Genomic DNA, 17361 nt, shown 5'->3' with positions numbered 1-17361 from the left:
GCACAACAGGCAGTGTTTTCTGGAGAGGTCCAACTATGGCTTCCTCCTATGCAGTACTGCTGGGTAAGAAAGCCAGTTTGGTGTAGTGGTTAAGAGCAACGGGATTCTAATCTGAAGACCTGCGTTTGATTCCCCACTCCTCCACTTGAAGCCAGCTGGGTGACCTTGCATCAGTCACAACCCTTTCAGAGCTCTCTCAGCCCCACCCACCCCACAGGGTGATGTGGGGATAATGATAACATACTTTGTAAACTGCTTTGAGTGGGTGTTAAGTTGAAGGGCGGTCTATAAATTGAATATTGTTGTTGTTATTAATTGGCAACCCCAGTTCCCCTTGATACTGGTTTTACTGTACTAAAGTAATTGTTGGAAAGCATGTAAACAACGTAGAGTTGGTATAGTATAGTAACTAAGGAATGAGCTGTGATTCAGAAGGTTTGTTGTTTGGATCTTGCATGTCTCAGTAGCCTTTGGCAAGCCACAGTTTCTCCAACTTTCATCTGCAGTATGATGATATTAGCTTACTGTACCAGGTTCTTGTAAGCATTACTTTGATTTATTCTACACCCCACTCTTCTGCTTAAACACAGGGTGAATTGCAAGTGAAAAAAGAGCAGTAAAATTATTAAAAGAGCAAGGATAAAAATTACTTAAACTGTAAAATCAAGAACAGTAGGCAACAAAAAGGAGTAATCAGCAAAATGTACTTAGAGCCCAAACCAACCTTAACTTATGATCTTAAAAGCACCATCAATATACCTCCCCATCCCTTACCAGCATAACAAAGCAGCATTAAATATACTAAAAGCAATAAAAGAAATTGCACGAGGGAAAAAACCCTAGCAGAACTAGTTCAACTTTCCAGAAATAAGGACCTCAGAAGTCCTCCTCTGGAAGGCTGCTAATTAAGGGAGACACCTCAGTCTCCCTGGAGAGGGTGTTCTAGAGCTTGGGGGGGGGGGAGTGTTGTCAGCATATTGAGAAGGTGAGCCGCAAATTCTTAAGCTGTAGGCAGGCTCTCATGAGTACAGCAGGTCCCTTGAACACCATAGTCCAAGGTCATTAAGGACTTTAATGAATAGCACCAGTGGTTTGAATTGGGCCTCTGGAATCTGTGAAAGCAAATGCTTCTGAAGTACTTGAGTGTTGAGTGTATTGAATGGCTGCATAATAAGAGAACATAAGAAAGAACATAAGAGAAGCCGTGTTGGATCAGGCCAATGGCCCATCCAGTCCAACACTCTGTGTCATACAGTGGCCAAAAACCAGCTGTCCTCAGGAGGTCTGCCAGTGGAGAAGGGACACTAGAAGCCCTCCCACTGATTGCCCCCCCCCAAACAACAAGAATACAGAGCATCACTGCCCTAGACAGAGAGTTCCATCTATACCTTGTGGCTAATAGCCACTGATGGACCTCTGCTCCATATGGTTTATCCAATCCCCTCTTGAAGCTGTCTGTGCTTGAAGCTGCCACCACCTCCTGAGGCAGTGAATTCCATGTGTTAATCACCCTTTGGGTGAAGAAGCACTCCCTTTTATCCATTCTAACCCGACTGCTCAGCAAGTTCATTGAATGCCCACGAGTTCTTGTATTGTGAGAAAGGGAGAAAAATACTTATTTACCTTCTCTATCCCATGCATAATCTTGTAAACCTCTATCATGTCACCCCTCAGTCGTCGTTTCTCGAAGCTAAAGAGCTTCAAGTGCTTTAACCTTTCTTCATAGGGGAAGTGTTCCATCCCTTTAATCATTCTAGTTGCCCTTTTCTGCACTTTTTCCAGTGCTATAATATCTTTTTTGAGGTGTGGTGACCAGAATTGTACACAGTATGCCAAATGAGGCCGTACCATTGATTTATACAGGGGCATTATGATACTAGCTGATTTGTTTTCAGTTCCCTTCCTAATAATCCCCAGCATAGCGTTGGCCTTTTTTATTGCTGTCACACACGGTATCGACATTTTCAGTGAGTTATCCACCTCGACTCCCAAGAGCTCTGTCTTGGTCAGTCTCTTCCAGTTTGGACCCCATCATTGTGCATTTCTATTTGGGATTTTTGGCCCCAATATGCATTACTTTCCACTTAGCCATGTTGAACCTCATTTGCCACATTGACGCCCACTCGCCCAACCTCAACAGGTCCCTTTGGAGTGCCTCACAATCCTCCCTGGTTCTCACCACCCTGAACAATTTAGTGTCATCAGCAAACTTAGCCACTTCACAGCTTACTCCCAACACCAAATCATTAATAAACAAGTTAAAAAGCACCGGACCCAATACAGAGCCTTGCGGTACCCCACTGCTTATCACCCTCCATTATGAATATTGCCCATTTATACTCACTCGGTTTCTTATTCATTAGCCAGTTTTTGATCCACGAGAGGACTTGTCCTTCTACCCCATTACTATTGAGCTTACTTAGCAGCCTTTGATGAGGAACTTTATCAAAAGCTTTCTGGAAGTCCAGGTAGACAACATCTGTTGGTTCCCCCTTGTCCACATAATAAAATACAAGTACATTTATTTGGTACTTGTTATTTCTCTGCCATAGACCTTTACTGTAGGAAATGTTTGAAAGATAAAAATGCTGTTGACGTGGAAATTGCTAATCTTAAAGGTAATAGGACCTGTAGAAATGGCTCCAAAATAATACTGAGCCATGGTGGGTAAGGAAACATACTTGGTTTAATTTCAGATCTTTTCACTAACCGAGATAGGAAGGTGTCTTGCAGTGTTATACCCTTTAAGCCCATTTACTTCAGTACACTTGGAAGGTGGCACAGTTATAGCTTTACAAAAATAAAAGTCACTAGTGCAAATACTGTGGTCATGCAAGATTTTCAAAACAAACCTTGTATTTAAAATAGGGCAAAGCAAAACCTATATGAGGTTAAAACAGTTCCAAACCAGGTCTCTTCTTAAAGTTTGCTTTGTCAATAGCAAAGCCTCTTCTGCTGCAATTCAGGGACTGTTCTATGTGTTGATAGCTGGTGCTGGATCACTGCAGGCTATCCTTGAATGTTCCCTCGTACAACCGCCCCCCCCCCCATCAGCATAAGAATTGGTAGTCTATTATGGGAACAGTTAGAATCTCTCTGTGTGCTGTGTTAGCTTGCTGCATGCATTAGTTTTTCATCTGTAATCCAAGGTGGTACAGTCCCAGAGGACTCTGTGATTTTGCTGAACATGTAGCTTGGCTTCAAGTTTCAAGCCTGTTTTACCACTTTTGCTTGCAAAATCAGTCATAGTTTATTTGTACTGTTGGTAGGCTTCTTTGCATGGGTAACAGATGAAAAACTTTTTGGCAAATGCTCTGCTGCACTGTTTGTAGCAACTGAGGTTTTCCTTATCTCTTCTGTCAAACAGTTTGTTGCATAATTTAAGGACCCGGCTCTAAGGCTTTGCAGCCCGTCCCTTGTGTTTCTTGGTTTATGACTGTCGGCTTTGCGGAATACGGCTGAGATGAAAGGATTTCTTGAGGATGCAAACTACTCCATTGGCTTATTGGATGAAGGAGTGAATCTCAGAGATGTCATCGACAACTGCATTTATGAACATACTCTTGTAAGTATTACTATTCAGTTTTCATTTCTGATTTTCACAGTTCATTTCATATTTATAAATTTTATAAGTAACACAAATATTCTCAGAACTGAGTTATAATTTTAACTATATAGTTGTGGAAAAGGAGGCCAGTATCAAGGACACCAGTGGTCAAAGTGGGAAGTATGTCCCCTATAATTGACTCCCAGTCATCATGCCTTTTGTAGCTATAAAATATCAGTAATGTGTATATTCTTTATTTGTTTTTTGTAGACTGGCAAAAATACATTTTTTGTTGGTGACCTTGGGAAGCTGATCAAGCAACACATCCACTGGCAGAATGCAATGGCACGGATGAAGCCATTCTACAATGTTAAATGTAACTCTGCTCCAGGTGTACTTGAGATTCTGGCAGCTCTTGGAACTGGCTTTGCATGTTCAAGTAAAGTGAGTATTTATTTTGTTTCTGATCATCATCACCTGAAGTTTTCCTATAAATAATAGCTTTTGGAATATATATTGATGATAATGTTAAGCCTAGTGGTCCAGTGTTTAAACTGGCTTTCTTTTGTCCTTCTGACAGTATTTAAGATGCTAGTATCTGACTTTGAAACTCATATCCTAGGTTCGCCATATGGATGTGTGCGTGGATATGTTTGAGCATATGGATTGATATTAGGGATTCTCTGGTACACTGGTATCCCAATCCTGAATATTTCTGGAAATATTGGGGGGGGGTTCTCTTTTTGCAGGTTTCCCGGCAACAGTAGGGAGTGGGGAGGGAGATACCTCACATAGGCAAATGAGATCACTCGTTAGGGGCTTGTTAAAACATTGGCTTGAGTTCTGCCAGACTTCTGTGAGGGATACTGGTTCTGTTGGGCTTGAGGCAGCGTCCCTTGCTTCAGTTGGTTCTGCTGATATCCTCTAGTATGACATTGGTTGGGTTGGGCTTGTTGGTTCTTTTTGCATCAAGAGGCTTTTGGCCAGTGGTTGCTCTTGGTCTTGGCTTCTTTGCCCTGGAGGAAGCATCAGCTTCCCTGCCCCTGCCGTAGGAAACAATGGAGCACCATTTTGTACCCCTTCCTTGATAAAACTTGAACATCTTTCGAAAAGCATTGGAAGCTCCATCTTTGTATTTAATTGAACGGGTTTTTTCATTCAAAGGATAAGTGCTCTTAGGTGGAGAAGTTGGTATTTTTAAAGTCATATATGTAAAACAAAACCAAAAAAACCCCATAAAATTGAATTGCCTTATTAATAACAACATACTATGTGAACCACTTTGAGTGTGGCATTAAGTTGTCCTGAAGGGCAGTATATAAATCAAATGTTATTATTAATTGTTTTTAGTATCAAATCCTGTATGTATTTTTGGTATCACACACTGTATTGGAAAAGCTCTACTATTTCTCATTAGTATCATGAGGCTACCTTGACACAATCTCGAAGTTCATTTGACAGCCTTTAACTGTTTTTGTAAATAGTTTTCCTTTTGTGTTTCAGACTGAAATGGCATTGGTTCAAGATTTGGGAATTTCTTCTAAAAACATCATATTCACTAATCCTTGCAAGCAAGCTTCTCAGATAAAATATGCAGCGAAAATTGGAGTAAACCTTTTGTCATGTGACAGTGAATTGGAGTTAAAGAAAATTGCTAGGAATCACCCAAATGCAAAGTAAGTAAAATAAATATGTTTGTTTCACTTATTGCTGTGGGAATTTAATTTTGGCTACAGTACACAGTTATAATGGACTTTGATCTCTGAAAGGATAATTTTCTGAAGTATTTTTGTAACAGTCGCATTTAGCTGTTTTAACACTTTACAGTTTAAAACATGAGAGTTCATGCTTTAATGTGGGAACACCAATATTTTCAGGTGTGCTCTGGCATCGTACCTGTAATCTGTTGTATCTGGTTCTGTTAACTGTTACGAGTATTGTCTTATCAAAGGATCTTAAAGTTTCCTTGACTTGAGAAGTGGTTCTGCCAAGGCCACGTGACCAAAAGTGTATTCATTCCAAAATAAATAATACTCTTTTCTGCCTGGGACTCGGGCATCATGATGAGATGTATGACATACTTGTTCAGCTCACCATCTCTAAGAACGGCCTAAAAACCTCTTAAACTGGTCCAGACTGTTTCAGGGGCAACAAAACCCAGTAGATGTCTGGAACACCTGCCAGTATACTGCATGTCAGACTAGTAGTGCTGTGCACCAGCAGGGCATGTCAAACTTCCTTCTAGCTTACTGGGGTAGATTCAGCATGGAAAGAGGAGTAAGAGTGTGGTGATGGGTTACCTGGAATCTATTTGGTTATTGGTAAGTACATACTCCTTTGAACTAGTGTAATACAAAGGGTATCTTTTAAGCTCTGGGTTGCTTTAGTTGCTCACAATGCTGGCAATCTTACTAGGTTCTGAGCATAGTTGTTCTTTTAGCAGTTAAGTACTGGTGCTGCAGTTGGGCATCTCCTTTTCCACATTCCCCTTCTCTGTAGAAGGTTTATTCTTGTGAAAGAGTTGCACTCTTTTCCCCTGTGGATGGTCAAGAAACTGTAGCTCTTTCCTATCATCTCCCATACTAGTGACCATCTGTAGCATTTGAAAAAGGAAAGTATAGACAAATTGGTGTGTGTTGGTATGATTGTTGTCTATCCATAGTAGTACACAGTTGGAAATATTGGTAGCAGCTTTGCAAAAAGTAGGCTTTCTTCCTCCCGCCCCCATTCCAGAAATCTTTACACTGACCCTGGGGAAGTCATCCTTGTTAGCTGTGTGAATGACACTATCAGACATTTATAGCCTGTGGAAATCCACTAGTTTTATGAGTGTACTCACTCTCAAAAGTAAATTTGCCCTCAATATTATGCAGATGTGATGATGATTGAGTGAATGAACATTATACATGAAGACTAATACTGACAACTAACGGAGACTCGGAGTTGAAATAAACTGTCATTCTAGAGGCCAAAGACTTATCATGCTTTCACTTGTCCATTCCTGTTAAATGTTGTTACTGTTTGGTAAAGGAGAAAGCCTTTTTATCCTCTGAGCAATGAATCTATCAACCAGTTCTAGTTACTAGAGGAAGAAATGTGATGCACAAAGTCCTATCACATTTAAACTAATTGTTAGGATGAATACTTGAAAAAATAGTTGCTTGTAAGAAGGAAGGTATTCAATACTTTGTGTCAGATCAGCCATATTTTAAGCCCCCAGTCATATTTGAACAAGGTGTTCAAAAAGTTGGACATCATTCAAGGAACTTATGATCATGATTTCATCTTAGGTAATGTATTTTTATTACAGCATTCTACAGACTTTCTGCTACCACAGAGTCTTTAGCTGCTGCATTTCCAAACCTCTTATCCTTTTTTTCCTAACTCCATGTTTTAGGCCCTAATTGCTAGTTTTCTCTCTGTACAGGATTGTTTTTATTAGGTTCACTTGACTCGGCCACCGATGGAGTTGGAGTGTTGGCAACATAATCAACATGCTTCTGACAGTCTTCAGGCTTCACATGTGCTGATGCTGGTGTAAACCAACTGTGCCCCAATCATCTTCCCCTTCTCTTAGGCTCTTACTCCATATTGCCACAGAAGACAATGGAGGTGAAGAGATGAACATGAAGTTTGGCACCACCCTGAAGAACTGTCGACATCTCATGGAATGTGCTAAGGAGCTGAATGTCCAAATAGTTGGTGTTAAGTGAGTAACCTTGTCATCTTTCCTTTTCCTTCTCATTGTCATTCTTATCAGATGAATATGAAATAGAAAGGTAGCAGACTTCAAACTACATTTACTATCAATTATGTTAAAATGTTCATGCTTGAAAAGTTCTAGTTTAATGTATAGTCAAAATAGTTGTTCTTCATAAATCTAATAATATTTCATGAATATTTTGTGAAGTTGTGTAAAATGCTTTGCCTCATGACTGTTCAAGAGCACATGAAAGAAAAACAGACATAGGGTATTAGTCTTGACTGACTTCTTTGGGAATAACAAATAACTTCCCTATTAGATAATTCTTATTATTAAATGTTTGTTCCAAAGGTGACATAAAATGCTGTAGACTTGTTTTAAATTCTAAGAGTGCTTTATATTTTATTGTCCAATAAAATCGATCCTTTAAAATTATTATCAGATTGGTATTAAAGTTTGGCAGGTAGGAACATTTTTTTTTCAAATGAGAAGCAAATAATGGACTTAAAGGAATGTTAATTAAATGTAGTTGGTTATTTTTATGTATACTGTACTATACTTTTTTGTATAGTTTTCCTAATACCACCAATTTAGATCCTTCCTGCTGCTGTGATGTTTAGATTTGTCATGATGTCCCATAATTTAGGAACTGTAAAGTTGGAAGTATGAATATACGCAAATGACCTCTTGTCTGGACAAGAGTCCTTTAACAGACTGCTTCTTGGCAAAAATGATATCCAATAAGGGTTGGAGCATTCAACTGAATTGCCTTTCAATTCTTATGAATCTTTTTTACACATCTCCTATTAGCTTCTTACCCGTCACATTCCTTATGGAAAGGAGAAATTAAGTCCTTTCTACCACGCTTTTCTCCCTACCTGTGGACTCCAAGCCTCTTGCAGAAATACAGCTCAGAGAAACAAAACCACATGCAACATAACAGTGAGATGAGAGTCCAGCAGTCCCTTAAGTCCTGGCTGGCTGCTAGTTTCAGTTGCTTGGCTCCTGCAGGGCCTCTAGCAGCAAGGCACTGGATTAAGAGGGCCAAGAGCCCCTAGCCCACATACCTGTAATGGAGGGGAAACAGAAGATCCCTCCAGATTTTCTTTGATTGGCAAAAAATAGGCTCCTAGCCTTCCTCTCCTGTCTTGAATTCCAGGGGGAATGTAGGGATCTGTGCTTACTTTTGTTAACTAGTAACTAGCACAACTTTTTGTAGCATATGCATAACTGAGAAAAGGAAACAAAATGGTTCTTGTGGCATTGACATACAATGTATCCATTCCTCAAATGTTGGAATGGCGATATTGCCTCAGGTTTCAGTCTTCTCCAGTTAACTTAACTAGAATAATTATCTTGGTAGTATTAAAACCATTTGTTTGTTTTTCAGATTTCACGTTTCAAACTCTTGCAAGGAACCTCAAGTATACAAACATGCTATTTCTGATGCTCGCTGTGTGTTTGATATGGCTGTAAGTAAATTATTGCACATGTATACACTTCAGTACTCATGTTAACTGTTACAGTGCCAAGAAATATTTTCTAAATTGGACTCAGCCCTTTTAATCTTTGTCAATCAATTGATGGCACATCACTGTGTACTAATCTGCATCCTTGCTAAAATTCACTCTTAAAGGGCGGGATACATGTCTAAATAAATAAAAGTGGAAACAGATTTTTTAAAATGTACTTGTTGAGTTTAATTTTACAGTTTGGTTGACATTTGATGTTTAATATTCCCTCAGATTACTTTTTACTAGATCATTGGCTAAACTGGGACAAGTTACTTAGTGTTAAGTTCTTTTCCAACTGAAAAAAGATCAGGCATCAGATGCATTTTGAACTTCTTGTGCTTCTATTTTAGGAAGAATTTGGCTTTACCATGAATATGTTGAACATTGGTGGGGGCTTCACAGATTATGAACATGACCTGGAAGAGGTATGAAAGCCTGTTCTGAATATTCCTTTTACTTTTATATGTTTGGCCAGTCATGTTCCATATCATGTTCAATAAGTATGTAAGATTTGTATGTACAGTAGATAATAAAAGTTAGACGTGTAGTACAGCAGACATCAAATAAATGGTGCCACAGAACCTTTTAAGTAAAACATATTTTGGAGTTTACTCTCTCCTAAATTCTAGTCTGGCTAGGAAATTTACACTTTAATACATGGGTATAGCTTGTAGGACCATAAGACCACTATTAGTTTGCAGGCAGTCTTACTGCCACCTGATGAATGAATGCAGTGGCATGTTAAAATCCAGGATATATTTAAAACATTTATAAGCTCCTGCTTCAAGGTGGTTGGCAGAATAAAATGGGATAGAATCCTAATATAAAGGCATTAAAAACCAGCCAATAAAAACCTAGAGTATAAAACATCTATCACTGAAAAGATCCTACAGATAGAAGCAGATTGTAAAAACAGTTTAAAATATCAAAACTCTAGTTTAAAAGTAAAAAAGTAGTAAAAAGAAGTGTTTTGGCTCGGTATTTGTAAGAGTAAGAGGCAGTCTCGAGGAAGGGATTCCACAGGCATTCTCCTCTGAAGCCCACCTTCAGATGTGAATCTCAAACTGGCGGGCTGGACAGTACAAGAGGTGGTCCTTCAAGTACCCTGGCCCCAAACTGGTTAGGGCCTTAAAGAGTCGGCACTTTGCATTGTACGTAGGAACAAATAGCCAGTGCAGATCTTTCAGCAGGGGGGTGGTATGAGAGGAGGAGACCTAAGCTTCCAGCAGTAGGGAGAATGCAATCTTCTCCAGGACAAACTGACTCCTCGGTCCCTGAGCAACTTTGTCATTGACCAACACAGCGCGTCATTCTTGTCTTGATTGATCTTCAGTTTATTGGCCCTTGTCCATCTCATAACTTTCTCCAGGGACCTGTTAAGAACTTCCACATATCCACTTGACTCAGCTGTCAAGGAGAAACAATGTTGTTGTTGTTGTCTACATATTGGGGGCATCTTACTCCAAATGCCCTCATTTGGAGATGATGTTGTAGTTTGGATATGTGCTTTGAGGCCTGTGTTCTAGTTACAGCAACAGCTATTTACTAGTAAGTTCACTTATGCATTGGAGTCAGAAGAATGTTTAAGTAAAACATTTCTTCCTATTGCATTTTTTTTATCTCACGATCAAGGGTTGTATCACTGGACAGTGTTTCCAGAACCCATCTTATTTCCCCCTTAGAATTCTTTTTTTCCAGTGGGAGGGTTTCATTAGAATAACATTGTGGTATGTTGGATAACTTCACAAGAGGAAGAATTAACAACATACACCCAAGGTATCCAAGGGTAAAAATACCAAATATTAAACAAATATATATTCTCTCTCACTCTCTCTCTCTCTCTCTCTCTCTCTCTCTCTCTCTCTCTCTCTCTCTCTCTCACACACACACACACACACACACACACACACACACACACACCACCTCCCTGCCCCCCCCCAATACTTTCATGAGGGACTCTACAGGATGTAAGATATCACCTTTCTGTAATTGTATCCATGTATTATCAACAGCCCTTAACACAACTTCATACTTTTAAACGTGAATAATTATTAAATACATTTCATGTTTTAAATTATTCTTTTAAACTTAGACTTTATTTTCTGGTTCCCATTTCAGATTACCTGATTGATTAGATTTTTTTCCCACAGGCATAGCAGGATTATGAATGGTTATTCAGTTTAATTCAAAGGCATTTACAGTTTTTAAAAAGTCAAAATCAAGAAGATCACTATTCTTAAACTAAAATGTGTTGCAAGATGAAGTAGACATGTCTGTCAGTTTGAGTGTACCCATCAAGGAGTTGCTGTTTGTGCTGCCTCTTGGATTTTACTTTGGTGATCATGGCTTTTGGAGATGCCTTATTTAGTAGATTCACCTACATGACTAGGATATTGAGAAGCTTGTGGTCTAAAAGGGGAAGTTGTCTAGAGACGTTGTGCTTAGGTTTCTAAAATATGCTTGAATTTATTAGATTTCTTCTGAAAGAACTCTTAAAAGTATGTTGTTCCATATCTAATGCTTAACAATTTTAAATCTAAATTTTACCCAAGTAATTTCTTAATTATAACAACTGAGGGAGGAAATCAGGACCATATTTTATGGATGAAAATTCAGAAGCCAGTTTTCAAGCTCTAACTTGCAAATTGTTAGTTCTGGATTTGATAGAAAAATAGTGGAGACAGGCCTTTAGGCAAAATATTCCGTTTCTGTTTTGTAGGTTAATCACATTGTCACTCCATTGCTCGATATCTATTTTCCTGAAGAATCTGGTATAAATGTGATTGCAGAGCCTGGATGCTATTATGTTTCATCTGCATTTACTCTAGCAGTTAATGTTATTGCCAAGAAAGCTGCTCAATGTGATCAACATCTTCCCTCTGAAAGTAAGCAAAACATTTTGTATGTTTAAATTTGTAGAAATACAGCATTACCTTGAATCCTGGCTAAAACTTGATTATTTTATCAAAGAGCTTGCTTCACCTTTCAGGTGTAGTGCTGAGATATTTCTTAATCAAACGCATGTCTTGTACTTCATTGTTGGTTTTGGTTTGAAAGCTACAGATCCTTTTACAAGTTCTGTCCTTTGTGTAATTGTTGCCAGTTGAATTGTTTGCAAACCGAGTTACATATTGAAAGAGCTACAGAAGTGATACACACTGGGTGATTTCTAGTGTCCGCTTCAGGATTTGAACTGGCTTCCATTTGAATGGCCTTTGCTGTTCTGAATTGGTGAGGAGGCAGAAGAAAACCTCTTTACTCGTTGGGTACAGGATTGTACTTGTGTCACCATAGAAATACGCTGCTTCAGGCTGAAAATTTTGCTTGTAGGGTTATACTCTTTTAAGATGTCTGGGTTTGCCATCACTCAATATTGCTTATTTTCATGTTAAATAGAGGGTGCACTTGCACTGCATTTGGCTTTAATATGGTGAAAGGAAGGTCACCTCCCTTCCTCCTAATTCTGAATGCTGATCACAACCACTTCAGCAATAAGGCAGGTGGGACCTGTTCCCTTTTGTTTGTGAGACTGAAAGCTCTCCCTTCCCCAAAGGCCTTGGCTTTCCAGTCTTCAGGTTTGTTCTGGGGTGTACCCATGCCCAAGTCATGAATTCCAGACTCAGCTTAAATAAAAGTTTAGTGTATTAGCTTAAGGAGTGTTTTGTAAAAAGCATAAAGCACTCTTACACAGGCAACAGACATTAAAATAAGAAAATCTTACTGTTGCTACATAAAATCTGCCTATCTGAAAACTTGAGAGCTGGCTGCCTAAGCATCTCTGTTTGGCATCCATTTGTTGCTTATCTCACCTGTCCATTAGAATGCGAGTCCTCTCCAGTGCTTAGCTGGTTCGGCATAGGGACATGCTGAGGTGATGAATAGCATGCAGCTTTCAGCTTTTCTCTGGCATATTTGCATCATGGTCTGAGCTTGATTGAACAAAGCTAGCTCAGAGGGGAAAGGAACGGGTGACTGGGTGAGCTAAGAAGCCATCTTTTTCAGGACTCAGTGCATCACCCGGCAACTCAAGAGCCAGTCAGGGCTGAGTTGTTAATTAGCATTTCAGCTGTGTGACAATCTAGGGAGTGAACATGCAGCCTTTCTGAGAACAGCCTCCCGAGGTTGAATTCCTGGGGAACTCAGAAACTGCTCCACAAGTGTTACTAATCAGCCCAGCCGCCAGATACCTGAACTAGGCGAGAACCTGATAACACTTAGAATTCTGAACCTGAGTTCAGCCATTCTTACCAAAAACCTGGCTTTAGGCTGTCACTTTCCTTATATATAGTATTAAATGAGGGATGATTTCTATATTTCTTTAATAAAGTACAAAATGTTGTAAATTGTTGCAGACTATCCAGTCTAAACGATTCTTCCTATACTTGTGTCAGATTATACCTCTTCTTTTCAACGTGTTCCTTGTTCATGTGCATGTTTTCACATGCTTCTGAAAAACGTATGTTTCATCAGAGACATTAAATGGAAGTCTACTGTGAAACTGTTATTAAAATGTAACTTTTTTTAAAACAGTGGAACAAACCAAGAGAGATGAACCAGTCTTCATGTATTATATGAATGATGGTGTTTATGGTTCTTTCGCAAGCAAATTATCTGAGGATTTGCATACTATTCCAGAGGTTCACAAGGTGAGAGACCCTTCGTATATTGTTCAGCGATAAGGGTGCAATCTCGAAACATATTTCTTTGTAGTTGTATGTGTTTGGGCTACTCACAGAGTAGGCAGTCCAGGGAATCATGGCTTTACAATAAATAATTTTTTCTCTTGTCTCTAATAACATGTAAACCTAAATCTAACTGCTGGAACTGTTTTTATGTAGAAATACAAGGAAGATGAGCCTCTGTTTGCAAGCAGCCTTTGGGGTCCATCCTGTGATGAGCTTGATCAAATCGTAGAAAACTGTCTTCTTCCTGAGCTGAATATTGGAGACTGGCTGCTCTTTGACAATATGGGATCTGGTACCTTGGGTGAACAGTCTACTTTTAATGATATACAAAGGCCACCAGTTTATTACATAATGTCATTCAGTGACTGGTAAGCTTGCATTATTTTGTACTTGGGCATGTATTAAAGCACACGAGTAGGCTGGCTACTTACTTGCTTTGTGAGAGCTTTGCAGCAGGTTGGCTTACATTCAGAACTTAGGTTTACAAGCCTTATAAATCTATATTTAAGACAATCACCTGACCATTTAGCGTAAGTTTAGGACATGGATTGTACCTGTGCCAAAAGGAGGAGTGCTGGCAGTGCATCAGTTTTCTTCTCTAGCTTGGGAAGAATTTTAAAATTGGCGAGGCTGGATTTGCCCAGGAGACCAGTGTGTGTGTGTGTGTGTGTGTATGTAAGCCTAGAGGTTTGCTCCTGGCAGCCCATTAGTAAAAAGTGGCTGTACTTTCTTGCACATGCTGCTTTCCTGACCTTTAACTCATGCACAAGACCACAACAGTGGCTCAAGGCATATAATTAGTTGATATGTAAGGCTGCTGGTAAGATTAATGAGCATGTGGCTTCTTTACCATTTAGTGGAAAGAGCACACTGAATGTGCAGGTTCATTTTTTATAGTCACTAGTGAGTGGTTGCCTCAGCAGAAGACTGGTAATGAATTGATGCTTGCAGTGCTGAGTAAAATGTGTGTGCATGTGCTCACAGCCTCCAAATTAATCATTTTTCTTGCCTGCCTTCCAAAACTGGTTAGGATTTTTAAAAATTATGTTAGTTGCTTAGCTTAAGTGAGAAATACCTTGGCTGTAACCTTTTTCTCCCCATCAAATTGGAATGAGATAGGGAATTAGCATCTTACCCACGGAAATTCCAGGTAAGAGGAAGGATCTCTATTTTAAAAGCAATTACAGTTTTGTATTTGCAGAGGAGGCAGAAGCAAAGCAGAGAGATACGATTTAAAAAACAAAACAAAACTCTCTTCCTCCCCCCTATATTTTACCTTCCAATGCTAGTGCTTTTGAAGAAGCATTTTTCCTAGTCAGGCTTTAGTGCAGAAGTGAACATAGGAGAGAAATCCACATGAGTAAGGAGCAAGAAAGGAGAAGGATTTAGCCCCCTCTGCTCGCAAGCTCAATGTTGTGTTTAAAAATGGCCTCCTATCTGGTATGATGTTTAAAAATTTACAAAACTTCAAATTATTCTTGCAAAACATACCCCAGTTCTGTATTCTGGGTTTTCTTTGAACTGTAATGAAAGAGCCAGAGAGAACTTTCCTATGATTGTAGAATAGTTTATAGATTTCATAGTCGTATGGCCAAGACAAAAAGCAAGGCATGAATTACTCTACTTTACTTGAAGTATTTACTTGAACAGTAGGAAATGACCTCAAATATTTTTTTAAAAGTATTTTCTGCTTTCTTCTTGTGTGTTGATGATTCATAGAGTGTTTTGTTTTTTCCACTCAGGTGTGAGATGCAAGATGCTGGCTTTACCTCTGACACACTGATGAAGAATTTCTTCTTTGTGCCTTCTTGCATTCAGCTGAGCCCTGAAGACAGCTTTTCTATTGCAGCTTAAACAGGCATTAATGCTTCATTTAGCCTTGCAGTTGCATGTCTGTAGTCTTGTCTGGTCACAACATTCCAGTTTGGAAGAAAAAAAGTGGAACAATCTTGAATGAATTATTTAACACTTGAAATCAATTGGGACCAGGCAAAACCAGCTACAACTACAATTCACTGGGGGAGTGAGGGTTACAAATAATAATATTAAGATTTAAACTTGTCAGATAATTCAACCCCTCAGCATTTTAAAAAAAATATGCAACAAAATGGATGACTTAGTTGAGATGGAAACCCATCACTTGGGTTCTGTTAAACAGTTTACATACAAGTACAGTTTTTATACTAAGGATTTCTGTTAGAAAGTCTTGTAAAGTTGTCTTTCCCCCAGATATAAGAAATGTCAGTGGGAAAAAAGTGTGACTTCATTAGCTATGTTTAGTGTATTTAGAATGTGTAAATTTGTGCTTTGAACTGTAGTTTAATAAATGTAAAATTGCATCATAGTATTTGTTGTATTTCACCCTTGCTGTACCCACCCCTGTATGATTGCAATAAAATTTTGTGTAGGTTTTATTATTTTTTTTCAGGCTAACACAGGGAAGGGGGGCTAGGCAGTGAAGGTAGTTTAAGTACAAGAAGGTACAAGTAACTGTTCAAAGACTTTAAAATTTGAGCAGAACACTAGATCATGAACAATTAAAAATCACTGAACCTAAAAATCGAAGTGCAAATTGTACTTCAGCGTCTGATTTAATAATTCTGACTCTAAATTGTTGAACTTGTGGGCCAGCAGATGCCAAGAGACTACACAGAGGATTTTAAATGCATATGGTAAAGTGGCAAAAACAGCTTCCTTAAGTGCTGAATTGTATGCATTTTACATCCTGTACGCTCTTGACTGCTGAAAGCAAGGCTGTTGAACGGAACATGCACGTTACAGTCTTACTCAGCCTTTGGCAGAAGAGCAGTGTCCGTCTCCAGTGTTTGGATTGGTGTTTGTCTGAATACACAGAGAGAGCGCACTTAAACTATCAAAACTGCATCAACTAGACTTAGCAAGGGAAATATTGACGCTTTTACTATTGTTAGACTCCTCCTACCCTTTGATTCTCATTTTAATTTATTTTACTAACCAACTAGCCTTGGAAGCGCTTCTTTGAAATGCACCAAGCCAGAGTTAATTTGAAACTGGTGATTAGTATTCTGAACTAATTTGGTGACGTGAAATGGGCTGTCCGAGTGCAAATGAGTCTTGTGCTGGTTCCTATTGGCAGGAAGTTCTTCCTGTTAGTGGGACTAAATATGCATTGCTACAGGAAGGGGCCAGGGAAGGGCCCTTCAACCTGATCATTCGCAAGTAACAGGTACTATATTTTAAGGGGCTGTTGACATACATACATGAATGGTTTTCACAGTTTAATAATCCTGAGTGCAGAATACAACTATGAGCATTAAAGCACAAAGTATATGTGGGAAAACCACAAACTGATTCTGTTTTCCCAAGTCAGAAGAATCTGTTAAATTTCTAGCATTTTTGACCTGGGCTTTATCAGGATTCTGGCATGCAAGAAAGGGGGAAACAGCTTTCATATCCATCCCCAGCCTTCTCTGAAGGTGCCCAGGATTCTGCTATAAAGTTTAGAACTGTTGTGAGTTTAACCAACTCTGTTGTAAATGGTACAGTCACCTTGGAATGTCTGTATTGTATTTGACAGTTTGCCATAAAAACTGAAGTTTGAACTTGGTATGTATTTGAATTTATATGCTAAAACCTATCTTATCTGTTTACAATATTGTAATATCAGTTTTGGAATAATTCAAATATAAAACTGAATGATTTCTATATAGCAACTTAAGTGTAATGGAGCTGTGTCTTGTGTACAATAGAAAGTGTGCTGTGTGATTACTAAGCAATGTTTGGTGTATCCAAAGTGCTGCTGCCATCTTGAACACCAAGAACCAGTTGAGTAGCAGAACTATTATGGGTTGAAGAAATTACTATAGACATGTCATGTCTCCTACAATTAAAATTATGGTTCATGATGAACAGGTCTATTCCTACAGACATTGA

At 39.0% G+C, this 17361-nt stretch overlaps 1 protein-coding gene across 1 annotated transcript in view; it reads left to right on the top strand.

Moving 5' to 3' along the window:
* Positions 1–17146, top strand: part of AZIN1 (antizyme inhibitor 1) — a 40902-nt gene extending 23756 nt beyond the window's left edge. Inside the window, exons 3-12 of the mRNA XM_054984493.1 lie at positions 3368–3565; positions 3818–3991; positions 5051–5223; positions 7125–7256; positions 8641–8722; positions 9115–9189; positions 11484–11649; positions 13295–13410; positions 13603–13817; positions 15192–17146. Coding sequence (XP_054840468.1) covers positions 3464–3565; positions 3818–3991; positions 5051–5223; positions 7125–7256; positions 8641–8722; positions 9115–9189; positions 11484–11649; positions 13295–13410; positions 13603–13817; positions 15192–15303 — 1347 coding nt within the window. The 5' untranslated portion in view covers positions 3368–3463 and the 3' untranslated portion in view covers positions 15304–17146. The remainder of the gene's footprint in view (positions 1–3367; positions 3566–3817; positions 3992–5050; positions 5224–7124; positions 7257–8640; positions 8723–9114; positions 9190–11483; positions 11650–13294; positions 13411–13602; positions 13818–15191) is intronic.
* Positions 17147–17361: the final 215 nt, after the last annotated feature.

This window comes from Eublepharis macularius, chromosome 7 (genome assembly GCF_028583425.1).
Source record: "Eublepharis macularius isolate TG4126 chromosome 7, MPM_Emac_v1.0, whole genome shotgun sequence".
Classification (NCBI taxonomy): domain Eukaryota; kingdom Metazoa; phylum Chordata; class Lepidosauria; order Squamata; family Eublepharidae; genus Eublepharis; species Eublepharis macularius.
The sequence above is the reverse complement of the archived record's forward strand: the minus strand, read 5'-3'. Positions and strand labels throughout refer to the sequence as shown.